The 12,904-nt window shown below is 38.2% G+C and overlaps 2 protein-coding genes across 4 annotated transcripts; one reads left to right on the top strand and one right to left on the bottom strand.

The window, feature by feature from the left end:
• The first annotated feature begins 46 nt into the window (after positions 1-46).
• LOC131303002 (uncharacterized) lies at positions 47-1,211 on the top strand. Its single transcript, XM_058329794.1, has 3 exons — positions 47-111; positions 218-416; positions 498-1,211. Exons 1-3 carry the CDS (start codon positions 47-49, stop codon positions 1,209-1,211), a joined length of 978 nt encoding a protein of 325 aa, XP_058185777.1.
• Positions 1,212-2,377: 1,166 nt separating this feature from the next.
• On the bottom strand, positions 2,378-9,727 carry LOC131303915 (uncharacterized). Of its 3 annotated transcripts, none has more exons than XM_058330978.1 (11): positions 9,503-9,727; positions 8,993-9,129; positions 8,670-8,842; positions 7,213-7,655; positions 7,049-7,136; positions 6,570-6,895; positions 5,963-6,423; positions 5,731-5,887; positions 5,247-5,408; positions 5,071-5,159; positions 2,378-2,786 (listed from the first exon to the last, which is right to left on the bottom strand). In XM_058330978.1, exons 2-11 carry the CDS (start codon positions 9,103-9,105, stop codon positions 2,633-2,635), a joined length of 2,166 nt encoding a protein of 721 aa, XP_058186961.1. In that variant the 5' UTR covers positions 9,106-9,129; positions 9,503-9,727; the 3' UTR covers positions 2,378-2,632. The 3 variants fall into 3 exon arrangements, with proteins under 3 accessions (XP_058186961.1, XP_058186962.1, XP_058186963.1); XM_058330979.1 differs by having other exon boundaries at positions 8,670-8,808; positions 9,503-9,711; XM_058330980.1 differs by lacking the exons at positions 2,378-2,786; positions 5,071-5,159 and having other exon boundaries at positions 5,316-5,408; positions 5,736-5,887.
• Between the last annotated feature and the right edge of the window lie 3,177 nt (positions 9,728-12,904).

Here is a 12,904-nt window from a genome sequence, read left to right as displayed (position 1 = left end):
TAAACAACACCCGCAGCTCTTACAATACATTTTCAATACATGGTTAATGCCGTACAGAGATAGGTTTGTGGCAGCATGGATAAATGTGTATGCACCTCGGAAGCAATTCAGGTCAGAGGTATAGTTACTTTATGCATTGTTACCTTTACTATTTCAAGTACGTACATTATTCTACTACTCTAAAGAATATTTCTCTAACTTTCGTATTTAAACACAGTTCATTATTATATTATAGAGCAGAGTCCGCACATGCGAGGCTGAAGCTATATTTGGGGGGTACTATGTCATCCTTACAACAAGCTTTTAAGAAAATAGACAAGATGTTGAAAAATCAGTTCGGGGACATTCGGAGGTCATTTCAGAGATCTATCAACATCCCCCGCCATTGGCAAATACATGACGAACTTTTTCAACAAGTAAGAACTCGCATTTCGTTAGAGGCAATGGAGCTCATCAATGTTTAACTACAATGCGCTGAAGATGCATCCTACCTCCAGTTCCAGTTGTGCGACTGTACAATAAAAATTACGCACGGATTGCCATGCAGACATGATCTTGCATATTACCGTTGGTACTCCATGCCAATTCCGATTCAGAGTATCCACGATCATTGGACTAAGTTGTCCATGCGCGCGCCCATTGTGAATGACGAGGGAGAACGACTGGACAGAACATATGAAGTTATAGACAGATTACGTGGAATGGATCAATCTACGCGAGAGCACATGATAGACAGGATTATCGATATGAGGGATCCATCTCAGAGCACAGTTCGAGGCCCAGCTTATAACACGGCTCATAGAGGTCGACCTACTGGTAGAGAGGAGCAAAGTGGACGACACATTCCTTCCTTTACAGAAGCGTCGACTTCATCATCTAGGGTCGAATCTAGGAGACGTGGGAGGGGCGAGGGAGTTCACAAAACTCAAGCGAACCGTGCTGAATTTTCAGTTCCATCCATCCCTACCGACTACATTCAGCATTTACCTCGAGCTTATCAGCATTATATTTCTCACATTAATGATGTCCGAGATGACGGTCATTGTGTATTTAGAGCGATAGCCACTCATATAGGGTATGGTGAAGATTGTTGGGCTCAAGTTCGAAGAGATCTCATTAATGAGATTGAACAAAATATGGATCTATACGATGCGCTATATCCAGAAATAGGTTGGGCAGACCACCTAATAACGGTCTTTAAATTACTTTGAAGATTCGACACCAAATGAGTATTGGATGGACGCTATGAATATGGGAGTTGTCATCGCTTCGGCGTACAACCTTGTTCTACATACATTTGATGGGCTTCCTTTAGGTTGTTTTACTCACTTCCCATTGAGATTCCCTCCAGTTCCAGCCCAAGAGCACATTGAAATAGCTATTGTCTATGTTGGGAACAATCACTTTGTGCAACTTTTTTTGCAGCCTCATTACTCTGTACCACCATTCCCAATATGGTGGTGGAACAATGCATTAGACCAAGCTAAAAGATAGGCTGCTCGTTATACAACACGAATTAGTTTGTGGCGAGAAATAATAGATACAAGACCAAAAGGGATCGGAGCAGAATTTGGTGGAAACATTGATTAGAAATTGAATTTTCATGTATTTTCACTCTTCGATGAAATTAGTACAAGTTATGTTTGGTTTGATTAATTAACATTAGTACAAGTTATGTTAGTATAAGTTATGTTTTAATTATTCATTTATTAATTAAAATTATAGTAAGAAGTCTTTTAAAAGTAAAACAAAAAACTAACAAAAGTAAAACAAAAAAAAGCTAGTAAAAGTTTAAAAACAAAAACAAAAACAGTAATTAAAGTTTTTTATAAGTAAAAAAAATTAGGAAAAATTAAAAAAAATTAAAACAGTAATTAAAATCTTTTAAAAGTATAAAAAAAATAGTAAAAGTAAAAAAAATAAAACAATAATTATTTACTTTTAAAAGTAAAACAAAAAAAATACTAGTCAAAGTGAAAGAAAAAAAAAAACCGAAAAAGAAGGGACAAGGTGGGGAAGGCGGTTGGCGGGGGGGGGGGGGGGGGGGGGGGGTGGGGGGGTTGTGGGTGTGTTGGGAGGAGAGGGTCTCGAGAGAGTATTGTTTCTTTATTTTGTTACTGTTTATGAAAGACAATATTTTTGGAACGAGCAAAGACACAAAAATTACGTCGTAACTAACTAGACAGAAAGAAATCACTTTAACCATTTCCACTGTTCCCTTCTCGTTGACAATTGAATATCGCACCGGTTGGGTGTATACCATATCCTTAGGTTCTCTTGTTTCCTAAACCCAAATGAAAAACATGTAAATATCCAGAGAATCACCTGTCATCCAACTTCTTTGCGTGCCATTTTGAGCGATTATTCGGAACAAATAAAAACTGAAAGACAGTTTCGAATCTTTAAAGAATCCACAAATACATGCCACTGTAATTTAAATTGCCGAACGAGGTCATCTAGAAAACAGAGGCTCAGTTACAATTACCCATCCCATCATTACGGGGCTGGAAACAACCAAAAAATGCTCCACCCCATACTGGCCCCCTTAACCTCGAATTTCCATTTAAAGAAATCATGAAGAGGCTCTTCAATTTCTAAAACGAATTCTTTCTTCATATTCCGACAATAGTTATTAGTCTTCCTTCCACTTGTTAACATACCTGAGGAAAGCAACAGCGGGATTGTACTTCCTAGGCGGGGCACGAACCCGTGTTGACCTCCGGAGAACAGCTTCATCTGTCGCAATCTTGTGAGCTACCTCCTTTGATCTCTTTTGTAGTTCCAAGCTGCAAACTTCAATGTTAGAGGGAAAACTATATAGATATAGATCTTTGCGTTTGCTTAACCATTGACAGAAATATACAGTTTGCAATGATTCACTACTCTCATAACCATATATATGCTTATCGAAAATAAACTATCAATACTAAAATATACTCAAATTCTGGTCATAGATCATGCAAAGTTGCCTTGGTAGAAAAAGCAAGGGCTATCCTCTCATCAAGCTACCCTATTTACTAGACCTACCCTAAATTAATAATCTGCTGGAATTTGAAAGTTAGCTTTTGAATGGAGAACCAACACCCTTTCATTACTGTAATGCAAGATTCACCAACAGAAAGTAAACCCAAGTAAAAAGGGGGTTTAGTGATATTACAGCTAACTATGTAGCGCTCCTCCTAGAAGGCTAGAAGAGAAGGTGATCAATCTTGCAAAGCTCTTCTTCAGCATACTAATGTCCTTCCTATCCACACCCCCATATTTTCAATGTGCACCTTGACTAATCCTGGAGGACACCGGCTGACCGGCCATTTGCAGGACTCCCAATTAAGTTTACATGTCAAACACCGTAACATGAGAAAATCCAAAATGTCTTTACCAGGGTTAGCTGACAAGAAACCTGGATGACATTTCAGGGAATTAAGGAGAAGACAATTTGATTTTTAAGGAAAATATAGAGAGTTAAAGAAGCACTGGTAACATAACAAGGTGACGTAGACTTGCACATGGGCAAGTTTCAGGGAGCTATTCAATACGAAAATATCATTCATATTGGAGTAGGGATAAAAGTTCAAGAATATGACATTATGACAAATTGCAAACATCACTAAACAAGTGTTCAATAAGTAAGCATTCATCGCAATTTTGAACCTAGACCCAACTTTTCAAAATTGCAGTTCAACCTCCCCGCAACTACCCAGCATTTATAATCGGAATAATAAATAATAAATGCAATGAAACACGTTTTGGCGTGTCCCACACAAGTTTGGAAATGTTTCATTGTCTCGGACATGTCCGATACAAAAAAAAAAGGGGGCCAACAGAAGTGTTTGGGTTTCTGAAGGGGAAGCAAGTTGAACTATACCATCGTGAATATTTTTTCGCATCTTTAAAGATCTAGCAGATACCACTTCCAAATATGATGGCTATCATGATATATTTGACATGTAAGAGGCTATCCAAGTAGCTGAAATCTAGAATAAACTCGATTGTTGAATCAGGACTTGAGATGGACAGGATCAAAGAATGATTGGTTAAGTAGTATGAACAATGGTTAATGGTGGTCGAAGTTGAGGGTTGGTTGGTTATTGAGAAGACAAGGCAAGTATACTAAGTAATGGCTGGTCTGGTCAAGAGTAATGGAGAAACATAGAACAGGACAATGAACCACTTAGTGGACTTTTGTAATGTTGACACTAGAATGACGGATGTGAACAAACACGATTCTCCAAGAGGTGGCTGAGTGGACTTATGTCCTGTGATTTCCTACAGAGGTGGGTGACTTTTTTTGTTTATATATAATCGAATTAAGTGTCATTTTAGACGTTGAAGACATAGTTTTATGTTTGGCCAGTTTAGTCCCATGTAATGGGTGTTTAGGACCGGTAGATTGGGCACGGACCTAGTCTTTTGCCTTTATGCATAAAGTGGTAGTGCTATCCAAGCCACAACCTCAAAGTTAGCAGGTTGAGTTATAATAACCAGTGGCGAGACTTACTCTGATTTCCAGAAAGGAAGATTAATACTTAAGTGCGCAACCCCAAAATAAAAGGACTAGAAGGACTAGCAAGCTTCACTAACAGCAACCAAGAGGCAAGAGTGAGCCATTCTCTAAAACCTTCATATAAGAAGATTCTTCATGCAAATATGAGGGACTGGTACTGCAATATATCACATCCTTGAAAACTTCCCTGTCCAAGAAACGTACTGTCGAATAGATGATATTTACAATCATACATGAACAACTATGCATAGATACACAATTGGATACAGGCATATATGTAAATGTGTCTCTGTTTGAGTTTGTATGTGTATGTGGCGAAAAAGATAAAGTAGCTGCAGGGGGCACCTTGCCAATCGTAGTGAATCAGACAGGAAGTAAATTCAAAAGTAGATAGGACAGAAATGGACAATCTATAAGCCATCAAACAATAGAAACACTCTGTGCCAAGACATTCGAACTCAGCTAAATAATGGTAATCAGGAGGAAAGCAAAGAATATGAATACCCAGCCAGCATACTCAAAGGCAATTCAAAAGTAGCTTGAGAACCAGTTCTAGACTAACTCACCATATTCTAGTATAATACTTATCCAGCTGTTTCTTGAGGGCCCTCTCTCTCTCACCTTTTCGGTTCAGTGAGCCCATAAAGACATCAAGCTGTCAAGAGAGGGAGGCTACAATCACCAAAAGAACAATGAAATTAACAGATAACTAGGAAATTTCGAATGCATGCAGCATGAATACCTCTTCCTTGGTACTGTAATAGCCCCATTGTGCAGAGTCAGAACTCTCAATGAAGATCCTCCCATCCCGTTTAAAAAACCAGTACCTGTTATAGTTCTTGTCTTTACCCATGGGATTGGTGCGAATGAATCTTTTCTCCATCTCCCTTTCAAGATACTCTTTCTGTAGTGTACACCATGTTAACACAAAAGGACAAGAAAATATGCTCTCACAAACATTTGCTTAAGTGTCCATTTAGGTTGTGTTTGACTCCTGGATTTGTTGAGGAAGAAATATGGAAAAGAACATGAAGTAGAGGCTATTGTTTTCTTCTTTTCTTTTTATGGCAAGTTTGTATAATAAGAACAAATGGACAGATATTTCTCAAAATACCCAATGTTTGTCAATAATAACCTGCAATGATTGTTCTTCTTTTTCCGTCAATATATCTGGGACCATACATATCTTTCATGAACATACAAGAGAGAGACAGAGAGAGGCGTACCCTACATTCTTTACTCCTATCCATTGCTTTGTATCCATCATCCCCAGCCAGTTTTTGAGCTCCCTTCTTAGCTGAACCTTTTTTAATATCCACTGTAGCTTTATCATCGACCTTCTGTTGCTTTCCATACCTTCTCATTGTGGTGTCTACTTGTCCCCTGTTTTGTAGGAAAGTCAGGAAAGGTTGAATATGCAATGCAACTCATAGGGCAATACTCTTTGAAAAAACTAACTTTAAAATGTTCTTAAATGCATGTTTCCCTGGAGATGAGACAGCATCCTTATTCCGTTTATCTGCTACATAACCATTCTGCTTGCTGTAATTTCCATGCACCATTGTGTTTGAGCTGCTTCCTACAGACTCTCCACTTCGTCCTTCTATAATTTCCTTGCCATGAGACTCTGCCTTCAGAAGTTCTTTATCTTGTCTCTTCTTTCTCCCTTCCTCCAATGCTTCCTCTCTCCTTGTAGATGCAAGAACCTGCTGTTGTTCGACATATTCATCCAACTTCTTCCTAATAAGGTTCGTATTAAGGGCTTGTGCAACCAATACTCGCAAAATTCCTAATTTCGCATGAATGTCAAGAAGGCCATAATGACCCCGCCTAATTGTTGTCATATGATTGGATAGTTCAGCAACATCAACCATTTCTAAGAAGTCACACAAATACTCCGTCCAAGTGATTAATGTAATCTGCAAGTTTAAAGAGAAAAAAAACAAAATCAGAAGATTCGATAACTGGGAAGAAAGACACCGCAGTGCCACAAATCAGGTAATAAGAGATGGATCATATCTATTTTCAGTACAAGTATGCAAATATCTTGTTTCATTAGTTCAACCTTTGGCTTCCGATTTTTCTTCTGTATAGCCAGGGTATAGTCCCCGTTATCCTTTATAAGCAAGCGAAGAATAGCCAAATGAGATTCCACAATGAGGATCAAGTTGCTGTCTTTGTGGCAGAGAGCATTTTCAAAATCATCAAGGGAAAACGGCCACAAATTCAACAGTCTGCTAAAAGAAGAATAAAAATCCCATGTCATTAAAAGATCCCCAACACACTCCATGGGAACATTGAAGTCCCCTGACGGAGAAGGGCGTTCAGTGAAAACTGGATCATTTGAAGCGGGTTCAACCAGTAGATCGTCAATTGGATATTTAACGGGCTCTGCAGATTCCATGATAAAGAATAAAATAAGTTACAACATCCAATAATCAGTTCTGAAACATTTACTCCAGCAGAAAAGCCCGAACATGGCAGAGTAGTTTTCTCTCTTACCATTCTACCCAGGATGAAAAAAATAAACAGAAAAAGCATTACCTTTTTCAGAATTTTTCTCAGGGATTAAGGATTCTAAATTTTCCTTCCCAGATTTCTTCCGTTTACATTTCCTGAGCACTTCTCCTCCCTGAATTGTACAAACATAGAAACCACAAAATCACATACTTTCAACAAAACAAAGCTTCAAGAACGTCGATGATTACCCCATTGTTTTGTACATCTTCCTCTTTTACACTTCTTTTCCTAATAATGACCACACGTCCATCCTGGAAGGAAACTTTGCTTCTTAACCCTTCAGGAGGATCAGTTGAGATTCCATGCTTCCTGGCCAAGTTATCATGTAGCACCCAAGGTACACTTCGATACGTAGATTCTCTTATGAAAGACTTCAGAACTTCTCTACTAAAAGGAAGCTTCTTCCGTACCAAATCTTCTCCATTCACTACCGCATTTCCAGTTATTTTCTTGTCTTTGTCAAGCCACACTACCTCGTATTGGGTTCTGTCAGGCTCTTCCACAAGAACTTTGACTATTTTGCAAGGATAAACCCGATTATTTGTTTTTCCATACAGCTCAGTGCCCTCGGTCAAATTCTCCTGTAACTTTGTGGCAATTTTGTTGGCTAGATCTTTTAGTGTGAGCATGCCTGCAGAAACAAACAACCCAATATATTTGTATAGATTGAAGTGGATGTATATGCAACTACAGGAAGAATGAATAGTCACCAATGAAGAAAAAGACAATTTAAGAATCTAGAAACGCAGCAATGACTGGTTTTCTTATGGGACAGTTCATGATGTTCACATTGATCTTATGATGGGCCGCTACATCAAGTGTTGGTTCAACCTCATAGTCTAATTATGCTCTTTCTAAGATTGTATTTCGTTCGGCTCTTCTAGACCAATCTAAAAACTTTGCGCAACACGCACTTTTTGCATCCTGAAGATCTTATCACTAAAAGCGAAGCATACTCCGCCTTCAATTGGTATTTATTCTGAATTTCTTTGTGCAATTATGGAACCTGTGCCTTGAACTTGATTCAATGGTACCCAGGTTAGTCAGCATTTCTTAGAGATTAAAGGCCAATAGAACGGGGAAAAAAAAAGTTCAGTTAAGTGTTCATAAAACAATACTCTTTTGTTTCTAAACATCATCGTGTGTAAAGCTCTAGTAAGTCATGATAGTTAATTCTTAGACCACCAATGACCAATAAAATAATTACTTGATATGCACAGTAACTACAAAGATAGGCTAATAACTGTTCTCTTCTTGGTTTTCCAGCACTTTCACTTGCAACTTATGATTTGTTTTCATTTTCCCAACGGATTCACACTAAATTGATTCAAAATGATCATAAGATTAACAAATATCGGACTTGTAACTAAGTTTCCAAGTATGGAAAAGCATAATACATATCCTTTCAAAGTGATCATAAGATCAACAAATATTTGACAATGGCATGTAGAGTAGAGATAGGTAGGGGTGCAGCTGAGCTTCGTAGTGTTCGATCACGGCTCATTTACTGAACAAGCCTAAAACTCAAGCGTGAGCTCAGCTCGCTTGTAAAAAGACAGGGAAAGAAGGTGACTGATAGAGATAGAGAAGCCTGCAGAGAAGGATCTGCAAAAGTAATTGATACATGAGGGCAATGAATCCTTACTAAATTGGACATCATGCAGCACAGGGGTGACTAGTTCTTTTGGGAACTGCTGAACCTTTTCCATTGCCTGTTTTTCCGACGCCAATGCCTCCTCAAAAGTCAAGTTAGTCTTTCCAGTAACCTTGCATGTCCAAACTCTCTGGCAATATAGATTTATCCGATTCATGTATTCACTAGAAATATCACAAGTTAAGAATAAGCACAAAAGAAGTGTAAGTGACGAGCGACACAGAAAAGCTAATGCTAACAAAAACCGCACTCCTCAAATAGGAGTAAAACTCAAGCAATTTCAGGAAAGCGAAAGAAAGAGTAAGGATGGATACCCATAATCCCTGAAAATCTCTTTCGTTAGCCGAACCAGGAATACAAGCTCTTGAGGCTTTAAATCCTGGGGCCTTTCGACCAACGGAAACGGTTTTCTTTTACATAGAGGCATTCTGGCAGTCAAGGAATCCACAGCCTACAACAACAACAACAACAACCACCTAAGCATCCAAACTAGATTTCGTACACACACAGAGAAAGAAGAGAGAGAAACAAGCGTGTAAAGTGGTAGTAATTTTCGCTGAATCGCTGATAAACAATGTAGAGATAAAGAAACTCAAGAAGAAGAAGAAGAAGTTTCGGGGTGTGGGTGAAAAAGAAAAGAAAAACCTAGCTGTTATTGCATTGGATATACAAAGGAGCAAACTGCACAACAACATTTAAGATTCCGAACCTATAAAAGAACATATTTTATTAAAGAAACAAACGAGTAAGATTGTCAATGGTTACGCTCATTCACACAATCGTCAAAACATAAAACGAAAGGGGAATGACAAATGGGGAAATACCCAATCTGTTCCACAGTCTTCTGCAGCGCACACACACGAACGCTTATAGAACTAGTAGAGTAACAAACAGAACAGACAAGTTTTCAAGGGCGGGGCGAGAGATCTCTTCTCTTCTGACGAGAGAAGTCTCGATTCATGCGGCCGCCTCTACTCAGTAGCAATGCAGAGAGAGATAGAGAGATACCAAGAGAACAACGGCGTTTCTTCCTTTTTTTTCCTCTCTTTTTTCTGGTTTTCTCATGTTCTCTCCGTCTTCGGGGTAAATACCACTAACCTCTCCCTCAGGTTTTCAACAAGTGCTACAACTTCCCCTCTGCTTCTGATAAATTTACTTCTGATCCTCTAAATTTGGAGGACCAAATCTTTAAAAAGGAGATGGGTCCCTTCAAGATTCTCCAAAAAAGTAAAAAAAAATAAAGAGAGCCGTGAGTAAATTACAAAAATTTTCTTCAATATTTCTCATCCATAGAGATGGATTAGAGAGAGCATCTCTAACCCTTACCCACTTTGTAACCCAAATTTGAGTGAAAGTTTGGGTCAAAAGCTCTATTGGGGTATATCTTCTCCAATATTTATTTTTTGGCGCTGCTATTCGCAGCACTTTATTTTCTCCTATAGCCCGTTAAAAATTTTCAATTATACTCGACAGTTAGTTATCGAAATTGAGATATATTTTCAGCATCCAATTACCGAAATATAATATTTTTGTAACGACCCTGAATTTTAGTCAGTAAAAAATTTCGTTAAATATTTGAATTTTATTTGAATTACTTATTTTCTCTTGAGTAGCTATATGATTTCTTGTTAATTTTCGTCGTAGTTAGATTTTGGTCTCGACTAGAAACCCTACTTGACCAATTTAGTTAGTTTCTAACCGACTACTTGGAGGAATCGAGCAACCGAACTCACCTAGTTACTAGATGAACCTTTTGGACCTTTTGAACCTTTTGAAACTTTTGCCTTTACCCTTTGGTCCATAATGTTTAGGGTAATTTTTGTCCATTGAACAATAAGCTTTTGACTAAAAGTACATGTAGTCTTTTCAAAATCTTATTTTAATAAAAGGTACTTGTACTCTTTTGTCCATTGGTTATTAACCGCAAGGAGAATTATTATCCATTGGGTAATAACCGTTAGAGAAGTTAGTGACCCTTGAATAATAGAGTCTTTTGACCAAATAAAGTACCGATGTGACTAGGGAACCTTCTAATAAAGTTGATTTGACTAGTCAACCTTTTCAACCCTAGAAATTTCTTATTTATTTTCTTTTATTATTTTGGATTTATTCTTTGTCCTTTGGACGATAAATGTTAGGAAAACTATTATCTATTGGATAATAGAAACCCTAAATTTTATATTCTTTGCTAGAATATCAAGTACTCATAAATGGAATTTTATAATTTCCTAAAAAGACAATTTTGATTATTTTATTATAAAAAGTTCCCTAGTTACTATTGTCTATTGGATAATAAAAGTTAGGGTATTTATTATCCATTGGGTAATAGCCTTATTCTTTCAACTAAGTACATGGGTTTAATAAACTAGTCTTTTTCAAAAACCCCATGGGATGAGGTACATGTGGAGGCTTCGGTAATCGTCTCGGTAATATAACCGGACCACCATCAACCGAGGCCTCATATTGACATGGGCCTGTGTATATCTTTCTATTTACTCGCTCGGAGTCAAGTCTCCTGTTTACACTTCGGCTAGTTACCGAGGTGTACATTCCGCTTGGGACTTTTGGCAGAATGCAGCATAGCAGGAGGGGACCATGAGCGATACGTGGCGAAAAGGATCATCTGCCCATGTGCTTCGTAACCGTCTTATCCCGTGGCGTCATCTATGATGTCACCAAGGGCGGTTACCTAAGCGTGACCTCCACGCACTGGCTTGGAGCCCAAGTTAACCTAGGTCTATAAATACAAAGGGATATTCATCTTTGAGAGGTATGCCATCTTTCCTAACCCTAGACCTAAAAGCAACTCTCCTTACATTTAACTTGATCGTCGGAGGGTCACTAGGCTATTCCAGCCTTAGTGACTTGTTGCAGGTTCAGCGGCGGAGGAACAGAGCAGCGGAAGAGAAGTACTAGTTCAGGCCAAGGTCCCTCCTCCTAAATCGAACCCCTACAGTACAAATGTTTTATTATGCTAGTACTTGGTAGTCTTTAAAACCTAAGATTTTCCTAAGTACTCCTATATTATTTTATATTGGGGTTTTGTACCCAATTGGATTAAATTATTGGGGAGTTGATCTTCCTAGAGTACATTAGTACACTAGTTTATTTATTAAATCAACATGTGCCTTATTGGATTTCTTTAATAGGATTTTTGATTTGGAAAATCTTGTACTTTCTTATCTTACTTATGTATGTATATATATATATATATGTAGTACTAGGGAGAGAGAGAAAGAGAGAAGAAGATGGGATTGTACATTCCTTGATCTTCCATATCTTCCTACATCTTTCAAGTCCATGGGTGAATCTTTCTCCTAACCAAACTTAACTCCCCATTGTACTTCTATGCTTTGTTTAAAACCAAATTTTGTACCCCTTGTCTCCTTTCCTTCCAACAAATCTCCCATAGTCCAATCCAAGGACTAATCTAGCCATGCAAGCTACCTAAATAGGCCTTAGTCTATTTTTGCCTAATGACAACCTATGATGGACCTTTATGACACAATCCTAGCCTTTATTAGCCTAAGACTTTGACTACAAGCTAGACCTAGGTTATAATTACCTAGAAAGGCTAAAGATCTTAGTTGGTTTCATAGCCTTACACCTAAGATTTGGCCTAAGATTGGAGAAAGGGCTATGACTTGGTTGAAAGGTTGATTTGATGACTTAATGAAGCAAATCCATGGGAGATATAGAGAGAGAGAGGGGCCGGCCATAGAGAGAGAGGAAGAGCCAAGAATTTTGCCTATAAATAGCACCCCATGTTTCTCATTCAACTCACACCTTCACCTAGCAACTTCTCTCTCTAGAAATTCTTGTTCTTTCTTTTTGTTCTTCCTTTGTTCTTGAGTTCTTCTTGTGTTCTTCAAGAAACTCATCCAAAGCCACCACTAGACCGCCACTCGACCACCCTCCGATCCAAAAAGCTTAAGTAGTTTAGTCAAGATTAGGTTTCGAGAGAGACCTTTCTCTTTCGAAGCTCCCGAAGGCATACCGTAGGAAGTTACTCCATCCGACCACCGACGTACTTTCCGTAAGCCGTTACTACCGCCTAGAAGAACGGTAAGGAAATCCTTACTTACTTCCTATTTACTTACTTACTCAAGTATAATGTTGTTATTTTGAACCGCTAAGAAAGAATGGTAGATTCTCAAATTATATGAAGTGTATCTTTACCTATTTACTTTAAGTATTTGTATTTTGATCTTTAGGATGGTTATGAG

This window comes from Rhododendron vialii, chromosome 10a (assembly GCF_030253575.1).
Source record: "Rhododendron vialii isolate Sample 1 chromosome 10a, ASM3025357v1".
Taxonomy (NCBI): domain Eukaryota; kingdom Viridiplantae; phylum Streptophyta; class Magnoliopsida; order Ericales; family Ericaceae; genus Rhododendron; species Rhododendron vialii.
Note: the sequence above shows the minus strand (reverse complement) of the source record. Positions and strands in the feature narration are given on the sequence as shown.

What these genes read in the sequence shown, in the direction of transcription:
- LOC131303002 (XM_058329794.1), top strand. Translation starts at nt 47, where the DNA reads ATGCCGTACAGAGATAGGTTTGTGGCAGCATGGATAAATGTGTATGCA. An exon ending in GCACCTCGGAAGCAATTCAG is followed by an intron (nt 112 to 217) that starts GTCAGAGGTATA and finishes ATTTAAACACAG; the next exon opens with TTCATTATTATATTATAGAG. An exon ending in ATGACGAACTTTTTCAACAA is followed by an intron (nt 417 to 497) that starts GTAAGAACTCGC and finishes TCCTACCTCCAG; the next exon opens with TTCCAGTTGTGCGACTGTAC.
- LOC131303915 (XM_058330978.1), bottom strand. Translation starts at nt 9,105, where the DNA reads ATGCCTCTATGTAAAAGAAAACCGTTTCCGTTGGTCGAAAGGCCCCAG. An exon ending in AGAAAAATCGGAAGCCAAAG is followed by an intron (nt 6,424 to 6,569) that starts GTTGAACTAATG and finishes TTAAACTTGCAG; the next exon opens with ATTACATTAATCACTTGGAC. An exon ending in ATTACAGTACCAAGGAAGAG is followed by an intron (nt 5,160 to 5,246) that starts GTATTCATGCTG and finishes CTCTCTTGACAG; the next exon opens with CTTGATGTCTTTATGGGCTC.